Source organism: Anopheles marshallii, chromosome 2 (genome assembly GCF_943734725.1).
Source record: "Anopheles marshallii chromosome 2, idAnoMarsDA_429_01, whole genome shotgun sequence".
NCBI classification, from domain to species: Eukaryota; Metazoa; Arthropoda; class Insecta; order Diptera; family Culicidae; genus Anopheles; species Anopheles marshallii.
In genome coordinates, this window is record NC_071326.1 from 48838646 (window position 1) to 48863586 (window position 24941).

The 24941-nt window shown below is 38.4% G+C and overlaps 2 protein-coding genes across 2 annotated transcripts in view; both read left to right on the forward strand.

Moving 5' to 3' along the window:
• The first annotated feature begins 4130 nt into the window (after positions 1–4130).
• Positions 4131–24941, forward strand: part of LOC128719218 (uncharacterized) — a 62073-nt gene continuing 41262 nt past the window's right edge. The window contains exon 1 of the mRNA XM_053812841.1: positions 4131–4372. Within this exon, the coding sequence (XP_053668816.1) occupies positions 4131–4372 (242 nt within the window). The remainder of the gene's footprint in view (positions 4373–24941) is intronic.
• Positions 21077–22514, forward strand: LOC128719220 (uncharacterized). Its single transcript, XM_053812842.1, has 2 exons — positions 21077–21912; positions 21977–22514. The coding sequence occupies exons 1-2, from the start codon at positions 21077–21079 to the stop codon at positions 22512–22514; spliced, it is 1374 nt and encodes a 457-aa protein (XP_053668817.1).

Genomic DNA, 24941 nt, shown 5'->3' on the forward strand with positions numbered 1-24941 from the left:
CTAGGTTGAAGAGTAGACAAGCTAGCCCATCTCCAACTTTTACCCTGGCTATGCTGTATGCGGCCTCGAAGTCGATGAAGAGATGGAAAGAATGTAGGAGTGTATCTGATCAGTGGTTGATTTTTCATTTCGGAATCCTCTCTAATAGTTTCCAACTACCTTTTCAACGAATATTACAAGTCAAGACAGGGACAAGACGATCTTGTCGTAATAATAATAGGGAAAATATTTTGTAAACGGTATTCAACACCGTAATACCCCTGTAACTGCTGCACTCTTGCTTATCTCCCTTCTTGTATATGGGGTAGATGATACCAAGATTCCAATCACAAGGCATCGATAATAATTCGATGAATTTCGTTTTCTAGTGCTGCATCTCCATTTTTTGATCAGTTCGGCTACTATTCCGCCGCTGCCTGGTAGATTATTATTCTGGAGCCAACGGTTGGCCTTTCAGGTTGCGTCGTTACTAGGTGGCAGTAGCATGATATCACCTGCTAGAGGACCCTCTAGCTGTTCGTTGAACTGATCGTTTAATAAATCATCAAAATACTGAAAAAAATAAAACAAAATAATTCATCAAAATACCCATCGCAAGAGGATCTCTGATTGGTAACTGATTGGTTACGAATGCCTGTTGCACTATACATTTCTATAGAGAGTCCGTGTTGAGTCGAATGCCTGTTTACTTCACCTTCATTGGCGCGGGGGCGAGGGTTTCTGCAACGTATCACTAGGCCAACCAAGTAATGATCGGAATCGATGTTGGCACCTCGATATGTTCTGACATTTAACAGGCTCGATTGTCTTCGGCAGCTTATCAACACGTGGTCGATCTGATTATTGGTGGCTCTATCCTGGGGATACCCATGTGGCTTTGTGGATATCCCGACGCACGAATTTGGTACTTCCATCAACCAGATTATTTACTGTTGCAAAATGAATCAATCTACTATCATCGTTGTTACTGTGCTCATGTAGACTGTGACTGCCAATGTATTGGCGGGACATTGGTTCCCTAATGATTTTAGCATTGAAGTCCACAGGATGATTTTAAGGTCATGCCTGAGACACTGGTCAAAGTTTTTTGCGAGGCGGCAGCAGAACACCAAGTCCTTTTTCTCTTCGTCCTTGTCTTCAGTAGGGGAGTTAATGTTAATAAATCTGATGTCGAAGAATCTGCCTCGCATGCGCAGGGTGCATAGCCTGTCATTGGGGTAGATCATCACAAAAGTTAGAAAGCTTAAGCTTTAAGCCTGTATCTGTCAAATAATCCAGGTACCGGGCGGTATCATTCTGTACAGATTCGTAAAGGACATAGCATTTTGACATAAAGAATGACACAAGGGATCATTTTTGTGAAACTAAAATTTGAGAAAAATCGATTTAAGTTTAGTAATTTGATTTTAATTTCAATGTATTTGAAATAATATACAAGTCTGATTATCAAAATAATCCTTTTTCAGTTCTTTTCGTTAAAAAAAATTGTTTACCTTTTTCGCACACGGGAAACTTGGCCTAACCTGGCTCAGGCCAGCTAGCAAAATTCTTTGTTTTGACATTTGTCGAGTTTGGGTTTTAAGTACTTGGGTACTTTCATTGAGAAACCAATCTAATCCTTCTTTCCTAGGCTTAACTTGGCTTGCCATTTGTATGGCGAGCTGTAAGCGGATAAGCCTGGAAACGTCAAAACGCATACAAAAAACTGGCTTAGACCGTGATCTACCCCAATAATAGCTCTGAAGCCGATGATCTCGGATTTAACCGGTCACTGTAGTCACTATGATACTTGAAACAGGGTGACTGGCCTTGCGCTCAAGCTTCCAATATACCTCTAGAGGGCCTCGTGACAGCTTAGTTTGACGTCATGTAGTCCACCCGATGTTCAAGTAGCCCAGAGACCTGGACTAACCCATCCCTTTTCTGTTTTACCAAGCGCCACCATCCGCCCCGGGGTTGGGACTGGAGATGGGCAAAATGGTTCTTTTTGGTGAACTATAACGACCCAGTTCTTTTTGAAAAAGAACGAACCGTGAATCGCGATTCTTTCGTTCTTCTTCTTGTTAGGGTAAGTGTACCAATAGTTGTGCTAGTTCCAATAGTAGGGGTAGTAATATTGCAAAATATAATATAATAGAAAAAAATATATAATAGCAAAACCTAATTTTAATAGCATTGTTACGAACATTGCTTCAAACACTTACAACGCTGAATACTAAAATTTAAGTTTCTCATTTATTTTACAAACTTTTCTGGCCATATCTAACAATACACCCACCGCTAGTTGCGGTTTGCCATGAAAACAAGCTTTCCGTGGGTGGAATGGTAAAAATGGGCTGGCAAATGGTCCGAAACAATCGCTCATTTTCGCAGTGAGCGCAACGTTTCCCATATTTCTTCTAAAAGCATTAAACACAAAAGCACAATACAGAAGGTTGAAACTCATCTATCACCAACGTGAACGAGCTGCACTAACCCAATTGCATCGTGTTTCTGCGTGTGGCGTGAGTGTGACTGACAGTGGCTTTGAAACGCAGCTGTTGCACAAAACTCAATTGCTTGGCCCGTCCTGTCGCTTTGGAGGTGGATGGGTGTAGCAAATCCTTTCCTTCTTATGCTCGCATACACACAGACGCGTCCGCGCTAGGAAACGCTGGACACTCGGAAGTTTACGGATGTAGTTCAAGATACGACCATTAAGCAAAAAAAAGTCTTCGTTCGCTCGTTAGGTATGGGTAGCAGACGATGCAGAATGGCGTAGTGTAAGGCGTGCTTGTCCGTCTAGTATGCGCCTGAATTCAATTATAAGACAGACATTTCTCAGATCCTAGCCTCATGCTTCCGTTTCGTACGTACAGATCCTTTTTACCGTTTCTTGAAGAATCTACATTTCACTATTTATGTCTTCGTCATCAACGCCCAACCATAATTTATTTGTGCTATGCACGTCGCCTTTCTAAAACAAGTGACGCTAGGAGTTGAAAATGCTTGTGTTTTCGATGGGGTTTAAAAACTTCGGGATATCATTAAAGTGCATGTTTTATGTGCCATGCGACTTGGATTTTAATTGTGCTTCTACAATATATAGTACACTACATAAATTATAAAAAAAATAATGAATGTGCACATGCATTATCCATCAAGGGTTAGTGACAACTGATTGATGGGGATCTTTTTTTTTCTACATTCGGTAGGATTATTGCTAGCATAGCTTGTCATTTTCATCCTTTATTTATAGAAAAAAAACATCTTAAAAGTCTTAAAAGAACGAAAGAAAATATCTTAAACTAGAAGCATGTTTTTGCACTCAACATATTAGTTACTCTCGTCTATCGCAATGTGAAAGGATCAGCAAAGGGTTGACGAAACGGTATGAAGACGTAGCAGCTATGATTGTCATAAACATTTCTCTTCTGCGAGCACGATTCAAACGTAGAGAATACCGGAAGATGGTTAGCATTTCGTAGAATGTTCGCATCATCTTGCGACACTACTGCTACATTCAATTTTCAATCCGGCCACATTGTATCTTTAACTATTCTTAGAGGATGTGTGACTCTGTAACTGACTCTGTGCTGATTGCACTGCAACGATTAGTTCAGTCGGGTGTTATTCCACATCGTGGATGAGCAACGAGGAAAACTCTAAGTGACAAGGTGTTCCTTGACGATAACTGATAAGCTCTATTGGAACAATGGCAAAATATGATGATGCTTGAATGCTTCAAAATTTTGAAATGTTTCCAATGTTAAACGAATGCATAGGTTCTGTGACGTTTGAATGACTTCAGTGTCGGTTTGATGTATAAATGACAAAGATGAAACATTTGCGCAAATATTTGCAAATGGCTACACCAGTCATAATACATAATTAGAATTAAAGAAAATATAGATACAAATTTCTTGTTTCGTTAATGGCTACGATATTAAACAGTTGATATAGCCTCCTCAATAAACGGATTATTGCATTTAATTAAACGCATTACACTATTGGTGTTGTATTTTTTGCATCTAGATCTAATTTGGTTTCTTTTAATTTTCCTCATTCGTATGCTGTACTTTCAGCTATTCCTTCGCTCGCTTCGATAACGACGTCGATCGTCGTTGCCGAAGGACGTCGACCGCAACAGAATGCTTCTGCAACCTAGTTCTACGATCAGCACAGAACACCAACAGCAGCAGCACCACCAGTACCAGCAACATGCACCAAACCTGCTTTCGGCTCAGCAACCCTCGTCACTGACCTCCTCTTCCAGTGCCTCATCAACACCACCGATTCAGGACGTTAGTCGTTATCTAGAGACGCTTCAGGAACAGCTGAAGGAAGGTTGGACGGCTCATACGGCTAAGGATGGCCGTCTTTACTACTGCAAGTAAGTTTTGCTACCGATTCCTTGAGCAGTGAACCGTTAAACCACAAAGCATCAAGAAAGATTTATCCCATCGATAGTAACTGAACCGAAGGGTGCTTCGAAGGTTGGGAAGTGAAGCAAATTAATAGAGACTATCTGTGTTTATCGGGGACATTTGTCAGTTAATTTCTGTTCCATTCAAGGGGTACAAAGGAAAAAAATAATACGTATAGTAAAGCCTCGAAATCGGGTGTAGTTGTCGGTATCGTTAATCGTCGGTATCGGTATCAAATTTTTGTCGCAGTTTTGTGTCGAGGATGTCTTTATACAGAAAGTAATTGTCATACACAGTAAGAAATCTGCTAGTTTTCATTTTTTTCACTTTGATCTCAAATCTAAAGACATTTTTTTGTTACTTTTTTAAAGTATGGTGCTACGCTGCGCAACATATCTGCAATAAAAACGGTAACAAATGTTGATTGTCCCGTTGCGAGGATTATTCTGTAGATTCCATTCTTAAATGCATTTCAAGTACAAATACAAATTTCATTTCCATCTGCTCCACCCCAGCGTAAGGTTGCTTTAGTCACCTTTTTCACGAATACGTTCGCTATCTTACGCCTTCTGCCTGATTTTGTATGACGTACTGAGAGAAAACTTAGAATCGAGAAGTTCATTCACACGTGTTTTGGTATGGTACACAGAAACTAACCATCCACTCAACCGGTGGAAAGCGGCTAGCGTCGTCATCGCACGACGTTCGCAATGTAATATTTGTACATGCAGTGGAGTTGGCAACAAAACTCAATTTATAAAACTCTTTCAATTTAATTTCCCTTCCACACAAACTACGAACCGACAAAGGAACAGCATCAAAACCAGCAAAAAGAATGTTTTGCTGGAAGTTGAATATTTTGCATATGGGGAAAAATCCCTTCTTCTGCAGCATTCCTGCAAGTATGTCTGAAGAGCGCTGTAGCAGCAGTGGTTTTTATGATAAAAAAAAACAAACATTTGGAATGGATACACTCTACATGACTGTACGACGTGAGTCAGAGAAACGTATGTGCAGTTTTGTTTCAAGCACGAGCCTTGAACTTACTTTAATATAAGTTTTCATCTTTGTTGAACCACGCTGCCGTGGTTGAACCACGCTATCATAAATGGTTATCAATCAAGAAATGGTTAAAATTACAAGCCTGGACTCTAAATGCAATAACAATGCTAGGTATGATAATTCTGCTTCTGCTTCAATACGTCAATGAATATTAACAACAACCAAAAAAGTGATTGGTTTTTTTATGACGATTTTTGCCTTATTTTGACATAAAAATATATATTATATTAAAACATAAAATCCAATGCTTCGTAGCACTCGCTATACAGAAAAACGGTGAACCAACAAAGCGCAAATTTAATGGAATTCGGCTAATCTGCCTTGTCGTACGCAATAACTTCCGCCCAGACTCACCAAAATTGATTTCCCATTCCGTTGTTCAACACTGTGAAATTGAAAGAATCCATCAATATATTCATTAAACGTAGTAATGGTGGATCATGTGATGAAATGTTGCTTACATGTCAACAACAAGAGACAACGCCGCCACGCGACCATATTCGCGAATGGATTCGGTAACTGCTTGCATGCGTATCGTTTTTGGCCGGAAAGCCTAAATATGCTAAAAAGATCTCCTGATGGAAGGTCTCCTTCATATGCTCGCACAATCAATTTTGCGTCGCGCTAATAGCACAAATATGACGAGCAATTTTCTGCTCAAGTAGCTAGGATAATACGAAACGAGCTCGCCTGCTATCAACTCCTTTTCTTTTTCTTTTTTTCTCAATGATGTCTTCATTATCGTCTTTGTTTATAAAAAGTATGATTCGCGCGGGAGTCGATTGGTTGAAAAGTGTAAATGAGCATGATGATATTTTTCTATAGCTGCTATATCAACGCAGGCCTCTATTTTGTTTATATTGTGGCAATATTGTGTGTATATTGTGTATATATTTGCGGCATTTAAAACGTAGAAATTGGTTTGCCTAACACTGCAATAATTTACGTAAATTTCATGGACCGTCTTTCCTAATATTATTACTATGATCGGGCAAAGCATGAAGTGCCCATGAATGCGTGTCAAATTTGGTGTGATTTGAAAGCGATTTACTTACTTTACTGTACAACATATTCCAGCAGAACAGAAGTATCTAAATTACGTGGCAATAAAAATGCCAATTAAAATTATCTCAAGAATCGATTCTGATGTACTCCGATGCAGCTAACCCAGAGTAAAGTGCATAGATGATGAATTTACACTGGAGTCGATTTGAAGCAAAACTGTTAAGAAAGTTTTGAGTGGTGAAGTGAGCGGAAGTGACAGATAGAAAAGATATATTTTTTTCCAAAATTTGAGGCAAAAAGATACTTTGAAATAGCCAGTAACTTTGAAATTCCTGTTGATTCCAGTATATCATGGCAATCATGTGAAATTAATTAGCAGTGTGGTTATAGTTTGGGTATGAAAATATTCAGCTAAAACGTGAATAATATCCGGAATTTGCTCGTAGTAGTGCTCGTAGTTTGATGCACCACGGTATCAACCATTCGTCCGAAGAAGTTATTTTGTAAATTATCAATCTTCTTTAGTATATCAGAAACCATCTTCAGGTGCATCGCAATGATTAAAAGAAAATAAATCTGGGAGGTAAATTAATTACTGATCTAACTAATACTATGTTTTCATCAAGTAAACATCAAACACTTGAAACGTTTTCCAAGATAAATCCGCTGATCCCGAATTGAACCAAGAAACAAAGACTGACCGATTGTGCATACTACCAGACGCTGGAAGACATTCATCAGAAAGCGGCCAGAGCATAGTAAAGCGTAGAAAGATACTCTGCATTCTGACAAAGTTACATACCGTTGAATTGATTGGTCATACATGACCAGGTAATGTGTACAGATGCCCAATGGATAACCAGATACGGATGCAAAAGGATTCTGGTGATGGCTGAGCTTTCTCCACACATTGAATAATGCTATTAAGTGCCTTTGATCATATTGTCTTTCGCATGGAGGCTGCGTTTTCAAGCAGATGCATTGTCTTTGCCAACCAGCTTCATTAATGCTGATATTGTCAGTAAGTAAATGTCAATACAAGTAAACGCCTTAATTAGCTCAATCCAATCAGTGCAGACTGTGTCGTTACAGCGATGCACCAGGACATGTTTATTCAACGTAGTGCTAACGTTGACATGAAGCAAGGTGTTGTAATTGCTACAAATCTGTTGAGATATGCGCTTTATTCACGTATTTTATTCAATACCTAGCACTGGTGCAAGAATGTATGCAAAAATCTGTTTGTCGGAAAGTTAGTTCAAGTGAATGGAGTTGGGAAAAGTACATAAGTCCACTCACGTGAAGAAAGTACTAATCCTGGTAGATTTAAGTCCTGCTTTGCTGCACGAATGATGAAGCATTGGTGGAAAATATGTACTATCACTATGTATCATCAATTGGGTCATGTACATCCTATACAAAATGGCTAACACACGGTTGAGAAACCAGAAAACCCTTTTCATAAACGAATTCCGTTCAATGAAAACCAGTTGCTGCTGCTCGTGTGCAAAATCTAATCCGTGGCGTCCAGCAGTGGCGTACGTTTGTTATTGTCCATATACGATGTACATATCAGGTTGGTTGCTGGGTTTCCTTTAGGGGCAGGTAATTCAATTGGCGCTAATCGTTCACCGAGGACCAAACAACCTGCCAACCGGTCATTTGCTGGTAAGTCCCGCCCTGATAAATCCCAAACCGACGGTGTACTAATCCAGACTAGAAGGATTTCTTTCAAGGGTGCATAACAGCTTCATCTGTTACCGAACCGTGGAGAAAAGCAGAGAAATAATTCCTACATTCCGTTCCCTTCTTTACCTTTTCGCCGGTTGGAAGTAAAATGTGTATAGTTTTACGATAATGACCGGATTTTACGACAGTCCTGTTCATTGACGCTGAAACCTCATGCCCAAGGACTTTCTTTCGGTGAAAATGTTCGCTTAACTGAGTGTTGCGTTGGATATACTTGCAAAAGGAGCTATTTGAATTTTCGGAGTATCTTTTTTGCTAAAACACTGCCATACTCCTCCTTTTCACCAGTGAGGAAGAACATCCGAATAAGACAATTCACACTCTCTTTTGAGATGGATTACAATCGGATCGCAGAAGTTCCATCTGCATTCGCCCTACATTGCTAGTTCCGCTTGGAACGTAGTGAGTAGTTACCTTCCCAGTAGAAAACTCAGCTATAGAATTAGTACCCACACATCGAATCCTAGGAAAGACCCTCTTAAACAAGCTATGGGTAGTTGGCGGAACGTAGCATTTTGTTCGGTTTATTGTGCGTTCTTGACAGTTTTACGCTTGCCTGTAACATAGTGGTTGCTATTGGTTTAATTGGAGCAATTTCAAGTTTCGTTTAATTGCATATGAAACGTGCTTTTGAGACGCGAAAAATCTAATTGGATCATGTCATTGATGCGGATCTATAGAAATGCAGCACATCAACGTACGTTAGTTTTGTGGATAGGTGGTAAATTGATAGAAATAGGTCATTGATAGAAATAGGGTAATAAGATTTTCCTGTTTAACGTATTAGTTTTTGCTAGTATGGTAAAGGACAGAGAGTTGATGCTGGATGGTATTTCCAAACTTGATCTACCACCATCCACCATGGGAGTTGTACTTTCTTGCTACGATCGGTCGATGGATGATGACGGGAGGTGTTTTCACGATGATTGGTCGTTTAACAATCACTTTCGTCAGTAATGGTGCTGGGATGGCAATTGCAAAAGCAATTAACACACACACGGCAAAAAACTATCGAAATAAGGCAAAATAAACCGTTTTATTTAAACTATTTCGAATAATAGAATGTAGAATGAAATTTAGAATAGCATGGAAATTTCAGTAAATAATACGAACCACTCGGAAGAGCATCATTTTCACTTTTGTTTTTAAGATATAATATACAAATGAACACGTGAATAGGTATAACCAACTGTTTCAAGTAGTAAATGTGCTGTGACTGAGGAAAACCAAAGTACGTACCGTATTTATAGCTGTTAATTCCATGGCGAACTGCGATGCCACCTTCATCAGATTCAGTGGAGATGGGGTGTAACGTAAGAACTATGTCAATGCTTTACGTAGTGAAAATGGGTACAGTTCGTCGGGCCGCTGAAATGTGATAACATAGTTGATGGTTTTGCTGCCGATCTTATTTAAAAAATGAACACACTGAGAAAAATCATTCTTTAGCTGGGTATAGGATGCTGCAATTACTTTCATTATTGTTTTGATAAGAAATATATAAAAAATGGTATGCTTACCTTTTACATTGCTATTGTTCAAGTAGATATAATCATTCGAATTGATGCTTTATAGAACTATATCGCCTACTTGTTTGATTTTAGTACATCTGTTTCGACTTCCGCTTTCTGCCATATTCTTCGTATCCATCTTCCCTAGTTGTGGTATCACACATTTTTTCCCTCACCATTTTTCCATTTTCCATCTGTATCTCCTTTGAGATTATATATTGCTAATAAGTAGAGGTTGGGGCGGTCCGGTGGTATATTAATAGAGGCACCGGTCTTCACACGGCCGGACCGGTCCAAAATCCCATTCAGAACAATTCCGAAATGGCAGGCATGACCGAGTAGGTCATTACGCCAAGTGGAAGGGATATATATTCAAAATGGAAAACAAATATATTTGAGTATGAATTTAATTGAAAATATTGCGGAACATAATAAAGCTGTTAAAATTGAAATAAGTTTGCTAACTCTTCAATAGGGAAATATTTGTAATATCAGAACTAATTGTACGTATTCTTTATTTGCCTTCGTTGCCCTAATTTTGTGCATGTCACTGGCGAATGGAATTTTCATTCCATGGTAAAGATTCATTTTGTTTTGTTGACTTTATTTCCTCTTTTAGGTTCGTCACACATGGGCCCTAGCTTTCAAATGTGCATCCTTCTCTCATATGCTTGAGATGATAGTCGTTTTTATGCCAAGCATTTAACATCTCAGCGAGCATACCTTCAGCCATGCCTATCTGGGTGAACGTTGCATTAATGCAGAATTCATTTAGGATTCACAGGAGCAGAATAAATCATCAAAATACGAGCAGGAAATATGAAATGATGCCTTGCAATAATCTTGTCGATCGTGCATTTTGTCATATCCAACGTATAACGGAGTCTGTCATAAAGGTGTTGACTATAACTATGCTTGCGCGCATGCTATGCGTGTAATAACGACTAACGCCTGTGGAATGAAAACAGTTAAATTAGCAGTATTATGGGGCTTGAAAGTAAAATAGAACTCTTCACTCCTACTGTAACCAGCACGAATCGATCCATCAACACTTCAGCCGTTTCAACCATTTCGTTGCTCCGGTGGCGTACAACCGAAGGCGCTCAGATTGTCACTAAAATTAGCAAAATCGATAAAAATCGGTGAAACACTCCGCCTGCATCAGCTGGCAGTAAAATAACTGAATTGAAATCAGCTCCCTCACCCGAATCAGTAATAGCGTACTTCCGTTGATTAAACCATCCATTTCGGTTGGTGCATTAGTGTGTCCGTGAGGTTTTTTTTAACCTTCTTTTATCAAAAACAAAAAAAAATTTGGCCTCTTTGATTGCCCAACCGAAAGGATAGAAAGGGAACGAAATGAAATATCTCGCCTCAAAGGACTATGACAAAAATATGATGCTAGCGGAAAACAAAACCAAGGGTACAAAAAAAGGTACGTTCACGATTGAAAAATCATTGGTCTTGAATTTTTAAATCCATCGACCGAGTTGAAGCCGATTAGGTTCGGTTACGGTTGGGCTGGGGAGGAACGGTGGAGTTTCATTTCCGGGATAAAAAACAAACTAAGAACGACCCCGGATACAGTGTAACCACAGTTTCGACGGCCTTTCGGCCCCTGTTCGACGGTTCGATCTCGCAATTAGATTTTGATCAGACTCATGTAAATTTAATGAGATTACGTGCTTCCTGCTTACCGAATCCCATCCAAGTGCCAGGATATGTTTTGCTGTAGGTCTTTGCTTATCCGTTAGTCAAATCTAAACTGGCAGAGAGAACAAGAAAGGCGTGTAGAGCGTTGAAAGAATCAAACTCATTGAAACGAAGCCACTAGCGAGAAAAAAATTGTGTCATCTTTTTAAAGGAGAGAAAACAACGACTACCGGACGCATAAACACATTTCGATGTGGTCCAATGGTGGTCTGAAATGTACGAACTTTGACCGGAAATTTGTGCCAACGACACGAACGCTAGCACACTAATGAAATTCAAACATTTTCAATTAATTAATTTTGTCCCCGAAACGAGCAATCGTGTGTAATCTTTTCTTCTAAGGAGCTGAAAAATGTAGATAAGCCAAATGTAGATAAACCCGAGAAAAGAGAGATAATAAGTGATAAGTCAATAGAAAGCACTGCAAAAGAATATCTTAAGCAGACTTAGCTCTTGGTTTGTGTATGATGTCTTTTTCCCTTAAATCTCTGAGTCTCTTTAAGCGAACCACCCATTCCTAGGCTTAAATCAAACTATGTTTACCACAAATGATTACTATTGTGCCAAAATGGAAGATGACAATGATTTTTTTCGGTTCTGAATCGAACTTCTTTTGGAAGCTTACCTTAAATATCGCTATATTACTATAGATGTGAATTAGTGAATGATATGATGTGGAACGAATTTGTTTTTTCTTTTTACAAAAAGTCATTCACTAGGTCAAGATCAGGTCTGTTTGAGGATTGATATGGTTCATCTATCATCGGTTATTAGATATTTTAGATAATACTGCGAGTAATTCTATGACGATATAACTGTGACCGGATTTAGTTTTAACGCACATGTCAAATGCTTCCTGATGGTGAAATATTTATCGATTTGCAGCTTATGGCATATGGAACCATCTGCCAACCCCTATTATATAGAATCAAAAGCGGTAATTATGTTAGATTTAACTCCATTTCCACCGTAAAAGCTTTAGTACACCTGCGCACAATCTGTCGTAAATGAGCCGTCACGTCTTCCAGTGCACACTAATTCACATGGCAACATGTAGGCCGACGTCACAACTGGCAGACAATTGCCACACTCGCAGTTCGTACCACGCCACCAACAAGTGCGGTCACATCCTTGGTACCGTTTGAATGACATCTAATTAATCTTAAACCCCTGCCAGACAACCGGTAATGTGAAATTAAAAATAATACTAATAGCAACGAAGTCTTTGTCCGGCACCATCTTCCAAGTGAATCCACGATCTGCTCTCTCACTGCCCCTTACACAATTCCTGCTTCTTCCCAATAACTGCAAACGTTAAAATATCCAGTCGCTCGACATGCACGTATCCTTCCGACCTTTCTCTGCATGTGCATTGGACGTGAAAGTGCAATAAATTAGCTACAGCCGCCATCAGCTATCGCATACGTTGCAGGGATGCCCGAACGGATCGACTGTTAACGAGGTGTTTGTGGTGTGAATAGCAAGCTACCGTGTTTGTGTTTCGTTCATAGCTGAGCTTTCAAAAAGCTTGCGGAGGCTGCATCGCTTGGCACTTCTTGCCTTCTAAATCAAATCTTCTAAACGTGCTTTGGCTTGCGCATTGGCTTTTGTTGAGTGGTGTGTTGATTATGATGCACTGTTTCCCGCTCTTCTACCATCCATCCCTACTGCCTCTGACGCAGGCAGCTGTTAAACTGCTAAACAGCATCAACGTTCGGAAACCAAAGGACAAAGCCTACCGGAAATGATGTTCGGTGTGCGAGGGGTTTATGAAAATGAAGTCAGTTTTGTTCGAATCATCGGTTGTTTTATGAGTAAAGTGCACCGAGCTGAGAATAAAGTGATGACACACCAAGCTTTTTTCACCTAACTATGGGACGGAAAAATGAAGGCGGACAAAATTGAAATAAATCGTTTTATTGAGTTGTATATATTTTGCGCATTCAATTTCAATTTGACGCATCGTATCAGGCGCTGGTAAATATACACTTTATAAATTTACTTTATAAATTAACATTCAGAAAGTCGTGTTATACGAATTGCTATGTGAAATCCTTTTTTTGTCGTTTATTAACCTTCAACGGATTTCGAGCCTTGTTAAGGTATGCACATAAAAAAAAAACAAATAACATAACGAAAACAAATTCGCAGAACTACGACGGTCATGGCAGGAACCGGAGTCTATCTCTGAAGAGTTGCGATAAAGTGTTGCTGAAGTCAAACACATAAAGCATTACTATTTTTATTATGACGAATAGCTCATTAAGATGACAATTATAAAACGGTCATAAGATGACTTGTAAATTCGTATTTCCTGTTAGATACATTGTAATTTCCTCACTGAAACTATCGTATTTCCTTTATTAACCAACCAGCACTGGAACAACGGGACGGGCTACTACTACCGGCTGAATTACTTTCTGTACCACTACCGGTGGTCGGTATATAACAGGCGCACGATAAATGCTATAAGTACAAAAAAATACACGCAGAAAGAACATTTGTTTTTAATGAGTAGCATGGTTCAGCGATAATTTTCTAGTGTACACAAAAAAAAAACAATAACTCTCACCCAGGCCGTGCAATAACCGGACGAACGCCACCACTAACGTAGACTGGTGCACCATTGAGTCGTTCGGGTGTGGCGTGAACTGAAAAACACCAGAAGCACTGCGCTAACAGCACCACTGTCACCACCAGCATCGATTTTCTCATTTTCTCGTCGCGTTTAGCTTCTCTAGGCGCAATAACGATCGTGATGCGTAAGTAAGAGGTGGTTAGGTTTTGGGGAGAAGCTAACCTCACAAATCAATCACGGTACCACGAATATCGAGTTCAGCCAATCCGTTTACCTTAAACTGAAGTACATCGGAATGGTTGCAAACGAGTTGCTGGTTTGCCAGCACAAATGACACTGCCAGTGGAAAGCTGTGTCCATGGTTATAGCTTCGAATTCCATCAAAACCACTAATTGATTACCTATTAGCACCTTTGGAGCTGTCGTCATCAACATCCGGATAGCGTTATGTTTATTTGAGCTGGAACGATGTTCCGTGTGCTTTTGTTCACGGGAGGGAGTTAGTACAATCCCAACGTGGGATGACGAAATGTCAACAACAGTTTTGGCACGAACGTTTTTGTTTGGTCTTAAGGTCGTCCCGTCCACATCGCGACGGGCGAAGGCAATTTTGAATGTTTGATTCCTCTCTGTTCTTTGTAGAACGAAAAGAGACGGCTTCTGAGTCAAATTAACAGCTAACTCATAATTCACCAGCAAGTAGTTCGCTGGGGCTGGAAATTAAAATCGTGTCATCTTCAATACCTTCCCTCTTGCCACATGTATGTGGGAAAATAGTCCACTTTGATTAGAAAATGGAAGTATGTGAGAATCAGACTTCATCTTCATATTCTTCCCTTTGGATTCAATGGTACATTTCGCCCCTTTTCATTCATCAACGCAGTCAGTTTTCGCTGACTTTTGCCATCAAGATGTGTATGGCTGTTATTTGTCGTTATCTCGTTGCAGGTACACAAGTATGCTAAAATGTAAAATATTAGGAGGGCAGTAGAAATTATAAGCAAAATTCAACCTTTACCGTACGAAACTCATCTTAGAATAATTTCAAACGCATAAAGCTAGTACAAACCCAGCCAATTTAGATTTTAGATGAATTATATGTTGTGGCAATGATAGAAATACTTGAGAGTAATTTTATTTCGTTGGCTAATGCCAATGTAGAATACTTGATTTGCATTATTTACATTAATTTGTTAGATATAATGATTTGTAAATCTCAGTTGTAGGTTTATTTGTATAAGTGGCATAATGCTTGTAAAAGACATTTATTTTTTGAAAGCACGATGATGGATAGAAACAGTTGAAGTATACTTTGAATATACTTACGCAATATCATATATAACTATTTTACTGTTTCTTAAAATTAATTCACAAGGTTCATCCTTTTTATATGTGAGTTTTGTTCATATAGTAGTTGAAGTTTCATGCGAATGTGGCAAGTAAAATAAAATCTGACCACGTTCTTCTATTCAGATCAAAAGGTTAAGCCTGGTATATTAGTGTTTAGTACAACATCACTCACATGTGCACACATTGGTTTTGGAATGATACAAAGAGATTCTTTCGCATAAATTATGAATTTCAATGTATTGAGCCAAATTTTGTTTAATATTGTTTTTTTTTCAAATACCGATCGAATACGAAATCTATTGGTATCGTTTTGATACGCCTTTGCAAACAATAGCTTTTACAGCAGTAGCAGTAGCGTTATTTTCAATCAATCACTGCCAATGGTGGTGTCAATCCTTCTAGGAGACATCGTCCCGACTTACTGATAGTACCCGTACTAACGTGGCATTTGATTGGCTGGCGACGACAGAGAAACTCGATGAAAGGATAAAATATCAACTATATTGCCTGTTAGTGTCGCCTTGCCTTCAAGTATCATTCCACCTTTAACCGAGAGAAAAGAGTGTGCTTTGCTTCGTTCCAATAACCTTAGTTCCGTGTTCGCGTCAAGGACATGGTGCACAGTACGCACAGTAACGATCGATTGCGAAAATCAATAATTTCACTTTTCATCCCCGAGGTGCAGAAGGTAGTATACGTAATTAGAATACGAAATGTCGTGCTACTTTTAACGTTAAAGTGAATTAAGCGTAGTCAATGCAAAAAAATACAAACTCTTTAAAAACTACGATTTAAATAATATGTAATGCTTCTCACGTTGAATATTTATTGGAAGAAAATTCAACAGTTCAACAGTCCATTTTTTAAAATTCAGCTTACCAACAAACCAACAAAATTGCTTATTATTGACCCTACATCATGTTCACACATCCAATCAAGCGCATGTATGTCGGTAGAACCGTTCGTTAAAAGCCTTTAATCTATAAACAACATGCTTCATTGGAGTTTAGCCATTTCATAAGCGAGACAGAAACTAAATTGATAGCAGCCAGCAGGACCAACAGCATTGTCAAACCATACTCTCAATGTGTTGTTGGGGAAAACCATTCGACCAGCAGACAAGCCAGACTACATTAAGCTAGGATTTTTAGGATTTGGCTAGGGTGAAATTTATCACTTAGCTTTTCTGTTACCAGTGTCTGTGGATAATGTTTATCGTCTTTCTTTCGATGACTAGAGCAAACGCTGGACGATTTTCACGACAAAAGCAAAACGATTGAAACGTAACGTAAAGTCTAAAATATGGATGGGCAACAATTGCTAATGTGTTTTGTGCTGATTCGATTTGTTATTAGTTGGAATCATAATCGAAGCCAGGTTTTTTGTATGCGTTTTGACGTTTCTCGGTTTAAACGAGCCGAACTACACACACAGTTTGACAAGTCTTTGGACTATGGCACAGTCTGCGTCTGCTGTCAATACCATGCTAAAATCTTTCTGATGCGATGTGACGCGGTTTGGTAGGTGTAGTGTGAAAAGTGTTAGGCTCAGTTCATAACAATATTACAAATGATGTTTTAATAAATGTTTAAAGAGTAGATTCCACCAAGCTTTTTGACTAATTTTGAGTTATAATGTAGAATGAATATAAAACAACAACAAACGCAACGTCAACGTAAAAGCCATTTTTAAGGGATGATATCCATCTGACACGGTTTGTCTTGACACGATTGGATGGTCTGGGAACCAAAAATCATTGCATCGCTTGCTGTCAAACTGTGTGTGTAGTTTGGCTGTTACAGCTCCCCATGTAAATAGCAAGCCATGTTAATCCTTGGAAAAAGACCTTGTGCCTCGGTCAGCAGCTCGACAAATGTCAAAACAAACCATGTTTCCATCAGGTCTGAACCAGTTTAGGCCATGTTGCCGGTGTTCTAAAAATGTAAACATATAATTTTTTAACGAAAACAACAAAAAAAAAGATTATTTTACTAATCAGATTTATATATTGTTTAAAATGAATTGCAATTAAAGTAACATTTCTAAACTTTAAACGATTTTTCTCAAATTTTAGTTTCGCAAAAATCATCTTTTATGTCATGCTTTACGTCAAAATGCAATGTCCTTTAATAATCCGTACAGAATGATACCACCCGGTGCCTGGATTATTTCGCAGATACAGGTTCAAAGGTTAAGCTTTCTAACTTATGGTATGATCTGCCCCCTGATATGCTTATGGTATGGTTGGAAAACCAGTGGAGCCGCCTGGTATATTATATCACAGTATTTATTAATTCCATTGTAGAGAAAATGGTACACTTTTTTAATGTTTTAAAATCTGAAAAATATAAATTTTAACATGTCTGCTTCTGGCTGAAGTGAAAGAACTCATCAGTTATTATCTAGCGTTTAGATAAAACTATTACCACATTGTCATCCCGATATATTCAGCAAACTTCTAAAGAACCTATAAAAACATCGTCTGAAACCACTTCGACCAAGGTAGCGGTACCCATCGATATCTTTATTAATAAACATTACTTTTTGGCTTGCATGAGGCTTTGCAAAGGATGTTTGCTCTTCGTTCGTTACATAAATCCTTCCAGTCTATGGTCTTACGTAGGATAAATCTTGTTGATTTAGGATCATCATAGATGTAACGAAGATGTAAAAGTTATACTTCATGCCACGTAAAGAGGGGTTATGATTTTAGAAACATTTCAAAGGAAAAGCTTCATCAATGGCTTGTAAACCCCATGGAGAAGGTTAGCGTAGTAGATTGTAATTGATTGATTTGGTGTATTTTTCTTGAATTACGTTCTTGCGTAAAAGATGACATAATCATTGATGCTAAATATTGATTTTAAATTTTAAAGTACAAGTAATAGCATGGTTCGAGCTTTGAAAACATGTAAATCGGAATCGTACACCTTTCTTGAAATCTAGTGTTTTCAAGAACTAAATTGTGATAAATTTTCTATAAATGGCAAAATAAAAGAGTACGAGTAAAATTTTATCATGGAATAAAAAAAATTGTTTGCTGTTTCTTACTTTACGCTGGTTATATATTTATCCAATTCAATTTGTAAATATTTTAAAAGTGTTACGCCAAACAGACTGGTCTAATCATTTAACTTAAGAAAAAGCCCAAGGAGTTACAGTCGCATAGAGTAGAGCATGATCCTAGTTAAGAATTCGTCGAAAAATGCCGGTCAAAATCGTTATAACATAGATTGAATTTAAATGGGGCGGCCCGGTGGCATGATGGTAGCGGCGACGGTCTTCACACGAACGGCCCGGACCAAAATCCCATCCGGGCCAATCCCCCGTAGCAAGGACTGACTATCCGGCTACGTGGTAAAATAAGTCGATACGGCCAGGCCGTTCTAAACAAAAGAAAAAAAAGATTGAATTTAAATGCAATTTTAGTCATAGGTTCGTTGTGCACACTATTGACTTATTATATTAAACCTTTATTATTATAATATTAAAATACGTTCTTATCACATCTCCTTGTCTTAGGTTCCATTTTGATCTTTGCCACGGTGTGGTTTTATCCTTCTATATATTTAACGAAGAGGTAGAGAGAAAGTTCTTTACTTTCACCTACATAAAACGTAAAACTCTGAAATGGAAGATGAGGGAAAAGTTTTATGTTTATAGAGGACTTCAAGAAAGTTGGAGAGAAGTGTTTTGATGGTTGATTGAAAACTTTAAATAATCTTCACACATGGGAAAACTTCTTTTCGAAGTGTTCTATTTGGGTGTCATTTCACTTCACTGACCATAGTCATTGGTTCCTTAATGGTCAGAAAAAAATGTATAAATTATATGAGCCATTAAGCTTTACCTTCCTACCGGTGTCAGAGCTCAATTATTTAATGTTCTATAGATTTTGTTAAATATAGACATATCCAGCTATGATGTTCCGTACACTATAATAAGTAGTTTATATGGCTTTCCTCATATGGCCACAGTTCTAGCTACTGGGGAACGCTTGGGATGTGATTTTGACTCGGTCCTGCCGTGTAGGACCGGTGCTGCTACCAAATACACTTCCGGACCATGCCTGATATGTCTTTTCAGTTTAACATTCTAATTAAATAGAAAAAGCATGAAAAATATTCTAAAATATGGATTTATAAAACTCATCACATGATAAAACAGATCCAAAAAATATGATAATAACGCTTCACTCGGATTTTTTTAATTCAAAACAACCAACGCAGCATTCACAGCATTATACGATGTGATGAAATCTAATTCTGTATCAAGATTTTCGTTCTTTGCAATACCTCCTTTTGTTCGGAACGGAATTGCTATCAATTGATTCCGCTTATTTTCGATGACAGGTGATTTCCTGTGACAGTTTTCTATTATCGCAACAATACGCGGTGCGTGTTAGGTCATCGTAACCGTAAATTTCCTCGAAATGGCACAATCTAACCTTGTTCTACAATGCATTACAAAACGAATCAAACGAATGGTTTTTGGTAGTGAAACGTGACGGATCACGACAAACACAAATGAAATATGAAATGAAAATCGAAAGAATACGAGAGATATATACTTGAAGCGCTACTCCTTACAAATATAAAGCTTTCCAAGCAATGGGAAAAAAATCAAAAAAAAAAAACAGAACATTGATAAACAACTTTAGAAATTTTTCTTTATTTATATCCACTGAAAATAGCCCGTTAGGCCGTACTTTTCGAATAAAAAAATATCCACTGAAAATGGAGAGAATAATTGCAATGTTCATTCATGGTTGTTCATCCATGATGAATGTTTTGACCCTATTGATGGTCATCATAATTACAGATGATTGCAACCTAACGTTATTGATAATTGAGAATTATAAGTAAGTCGCACATACAAAACATTATTCATGTATTTAGTATACCTTATACTCGAACTCAGGACTGTCTACCAAGCTTAGAGTAAATGAAGTCAAAGAAAACAAGGAATGACAGACCTAGACCTCTTAAGGCCACAATCGTGTGTAGTTGCACAAAAAAATGACGATGCTGGAAGAAATAACATTTTTTATTTGTAGTATGTGTTATTTTTCACAATAGAGTTTAAGCAATTTAGATTTTCTTAAATAAATATGAAAATTTGATTTAAAATCAATATTTTTGCTAGTTGTTTCTAACCAATAAATGATATCAAGCGTTAAAATAAATATTTTTTAATTAACAAATAATGCGTCCAATTAGTAATTGCTACCACTCAACTTCACACAACTTTTGTAACAAACCGTACTCCATAGACGTTTGAAAATGAGTTACTAATAGCATTTTTTAAACAAGTATTCCAATGTTAAAGCTTTCATGACCTCACCTCTATTTGATACCAAGTATTTGTTCAAATTCGAACGAATTCAATTGTTCTAACGAAAGGAAGAAGGAGTCTCACCGGAAGTGTGCAGCATGAAATTTTTTTTTCATTTAACCACGTCATAAACCATTTCCTCGACCATTCAAGGATCATTATCGCGGAAGTCAATATCGAACCAACAAACTGCATTTTCAGTCTATTCAGCGCGGTAACTCGGGGCGACCGAGGGTAAAACGTCATGCAACGACATACCACTGATTCCACCTGTTCCGTTACCTACAATAGCCCATGGTTGGATGGCCACAGTCTAACGAGTTCGTGTGACCCAGTGAACTAGCACTGTCAGTTGCAACTTGCACATCATGCACCACGGAGGCAGTGATCCGCGTTTTGGTGAAGTTGGCTTTGAAGGTCGAAACAGTGACAGTGAAGATGTGAGATGTCTTCCGTGCAATCGTCAGTGGGTGTTGCACTTGACCGTGCTAGCCTTATTCTTGACCTCATACGGGTACGATCCCTATCTAAGAGAGCAAGAGCTACAACAGACGGCTTTGGAAGAAACTGACGATGGTATATTGTTGAACGTGCCGTATGATTATCAACACCTTGAGGAGGAAGACCAGGCTGAGGAAGAAATTGAAATTCACTACCACAGTCTGCTCTATGTTCCAAGGATGGTGGTTGTGTTTCTTTTAACTGCAATTCACAAATGCAACGTGTCGATCGATCTTCTGCAAAAGACCGTACAGTTCGGACATCCAGTTATTGCTCTCCTATACACACTGTTACATTTTCCAGATTATTTATCCTACGAGCTGCGGTATATTGGCTGTGTGTCGGAGCTGTTTTGGTCATCGAAAGTGTTTCTGTACGTTTATCAACTTATACTCTACTCACCCACTAGCGAACGTTTACACTACCTCATAGCTGGATCATTGGCTTTGAGCCTTGGTTCGTCAACTCATCCGTTCATTGCGGAACTGGGAGCAAACTATCCTGTCGCATCGCAATACATGATAAATCTGGCCATCTCTCTGCTACATTTGGGCATCTTTCAACCAATAATGTTCTGCAGCGCTTGTATGCCTCCAGAGAGACCTGCTAGTTCAGCGCAACATACGAAATATGGTCGGTTAAATCTGTGCATAGTGGAACTTCTTATAGCAACCGTTGCTCTAAATAGCGTCACACTACAATGGTACAGTACAGAATAACTTTGGCATTAGATATTGAAATTCAATGAAAACCCCTTTCAATTCCAGGTTTCTGACCGAAAATTCAACACTTCTTCGGCCTTTTTTACCGTTTCTCAGCTCAGATGATCTGTTCAGTGTGTTTTGGCAGCTGTTTTACGTGGCAGTAGTCTTTACCACGCTGGGGTTCTTACTGATATACCTTCGCACATCGGACCTGATGGTGATCTCGTTTTGCGGCCAATTTCTCATCAGTGCACTATATTTTTATCTGGAGGAACCGAATGTCGCCCGTGTCGGTTTGATAATGAATACTTTTGCGTTAGCAACTGGACTAGAACAGTTATGTGCGCTCTGTGAAAATACGATTGGTATGGTTGCGGCGATGGGTTTCACCTTTACACTGATCAATCTACAAACCTACACTTGGTTTGGACTACTGTTAACTCTTTGGAGCTCTCCGGATGTTGTTACTGTTGTCGTGTTGGCTTTTAACGGATTTTTTACGATTGTTTTACTTGTGTTCAGAAAATGGCTAACCCTTGAGCCAATTCAACATGGTATGGTGGAGCACAAGTTTTCCACTCAAGTTACTACCATTACGTGAATGGGTTGTTTTGTGGTTTTTTGTATGCTTTTCAATAAATGTTGCTAGTTAATTGAATATCACATGTAGTCATTCAAAACTGGATTTTATAGAAATTCTTATTACCATTGTGGAGTGATGTGAATCCCACAAACAATTTTCAGAGTATGCGTATGGAAAGAATCAATTACGAACAATTATTTTACAATACAATGAACCACTTGATCAAACAAGGCATTACAAACAGGGATGGGTATGGAAGGAATAACAATTGTTAGCAGAAAGCTTTTGAAAAGATTCATACATTTCAACACTCTATGAGGCATTCGAGTTATTAAACATGTCAAATGAAAAAGAACGAATGAAAACCCGTTGTTCAACTGATTAGTTTGAATGTGTATTACATGTGAATATCGTTTTTACCAGTATTTGCGTGTCATTATGAGTTTTCAACATTTACGCTGCGTTTAACATTGTGATTCATTAGCTGTGAATGCGCCTTCATGTTTTTACGATCATGACTGTCAGTCATGCATTTACGTTAATAAATGTTTATTGCAACAACATCATTTACATGGCCGATGGTGTGCCACTTTGTCAAATTGTACTGTTCGCCTCCAGACCTCGTCTAATATATATGATTCACCGATGAATATTTCCCTTCGATCCCTCAGTTAATATTATATGGCGAAAAAATAAATAAGTAGAAAAAATCTTTCCCTTTTTCCGAATTTGTCTCTTTGGTTTGTTGCGGTTTCCTAGGAATCAAAGCAGCATATGATTCTAGATTTAATCTTTAAAGAAGGTTCCGTTCTTTTGGGTTACTGATATAGCGCGTCACTAACAGAGCATTTAGCATTAATCTATATGCAAAATTCTGATAATACGAATAAAAATCTTACACGCAATACACATTCTTACGCCGATACTTACAAGCATAATCAGCGTCGGTAGATAAATGAAAATTGGATCAATTACAGATTACATTTATAACCATCATCAACCTTTTGCACCGTGTAAAAGGATCTTCTTGTATCAGCGAGCCTTTGTGAATGACGGATGAAGAAAAAGATTGATGGACATGCGCCGCAAAAATGTAGGGAAATGTCTGCTTAGCATTGTGTGCACACCACGTTGATGTGGTGTGAATAAAACAACAATACAAACCTAAAACCCAAACTTGTCCAAAGGGCATCGCAGTCTGTGCTTGGTTGGCCGTCAAGTGATTGCTTCTGCGAACTAACAAACAAGTTAGCACTCCTATTCCGTGAATAAACGTAAAAAAGAGCGAGCGCGCCACAGATCCTTTCTAAAATGGATAAAGAAAAGCATATGCTTTTGAAAAAAAAAATCCAGTGAAAATGGATATAAAAATATAATGGAATGACTGAAAGATGCTTTCGCGGGCAGGATTTTTTTTCTCTAAATCCATCCAAACGAGCTTACACTCGAACTGTTTTAGAGAAACCAAGTATAAGCCATCGGCTTCCTGGTTGGAATGTGGGAAAGCACTAGCTGAAACGAATACTAGCATTTGTAAAAGCCGCTCCACACTGAGATAGAATAACGTTAAATCCATCATTTTGATTTCCACTGAAACCATCATCGTACAGCCTGTTTTTTCCTTTCCTTCCTTTACTGCTATAGTGGCTAGCAGTTGCCGAGACAGTCGCAAGATGATGCCGGAAGTGTTGGGAAGTAAATCGTCCAAACGGTTTTGTCTTTTCTTAAAACCTTGTGCCTATTCCATGGAAGGATTACACTGTCGGATACTCGTTTCACAGGATTTTTTGACGTTGGATTTTTATTTTCGCCCTCAGCATGTATGTTGCCCATCAACGTTGCAAAACCCATACCTATAGGTAGGACGCTTGTGGGATCATTATTGCATTTCCAAGAAAAAGTTCAAGCTTAAAAACCACTTTATGGGAAGCAATTTACCGACAGTGTCGTTATTCGACAGTTGATCCTTCTAGCCTTTTTTTGGAGGAAAATAAAAAAAGCATCAACCGAACCATCAACACTTCAGTCAATCCAACTGGGAATTCTGTTGCTTGGGCGTTAAGTGAGAGATTGATTTTGAATGAGGAGAATATCTGTTTTATAGAACATCGGTTATAGAACTAAAATGGTGCTATAAGTTATAATTGATGCTCTATAAGTTATAGCTTGTACGTCGCAAAGTCAGCTGATCTGACAATGTTATATCGCCAAATCAAATTACCTATTAAATCTTTTATTGGATATCAATCATTCCGTATTATGCTATATTCAAATATTTTATATCTAATCTAATCTAAGTCAACTTCTGTTGGGATGCATGCGATTCGTCTAATTAGTTTTCAATATTCAACTCATGAAATTCTAATTCAGCGCCGTATCACTCTTATTTGGGTAATGCTATATGAAAATCGCCTTGAGCGATTTTGACACGGCGTGTGAAAGGGT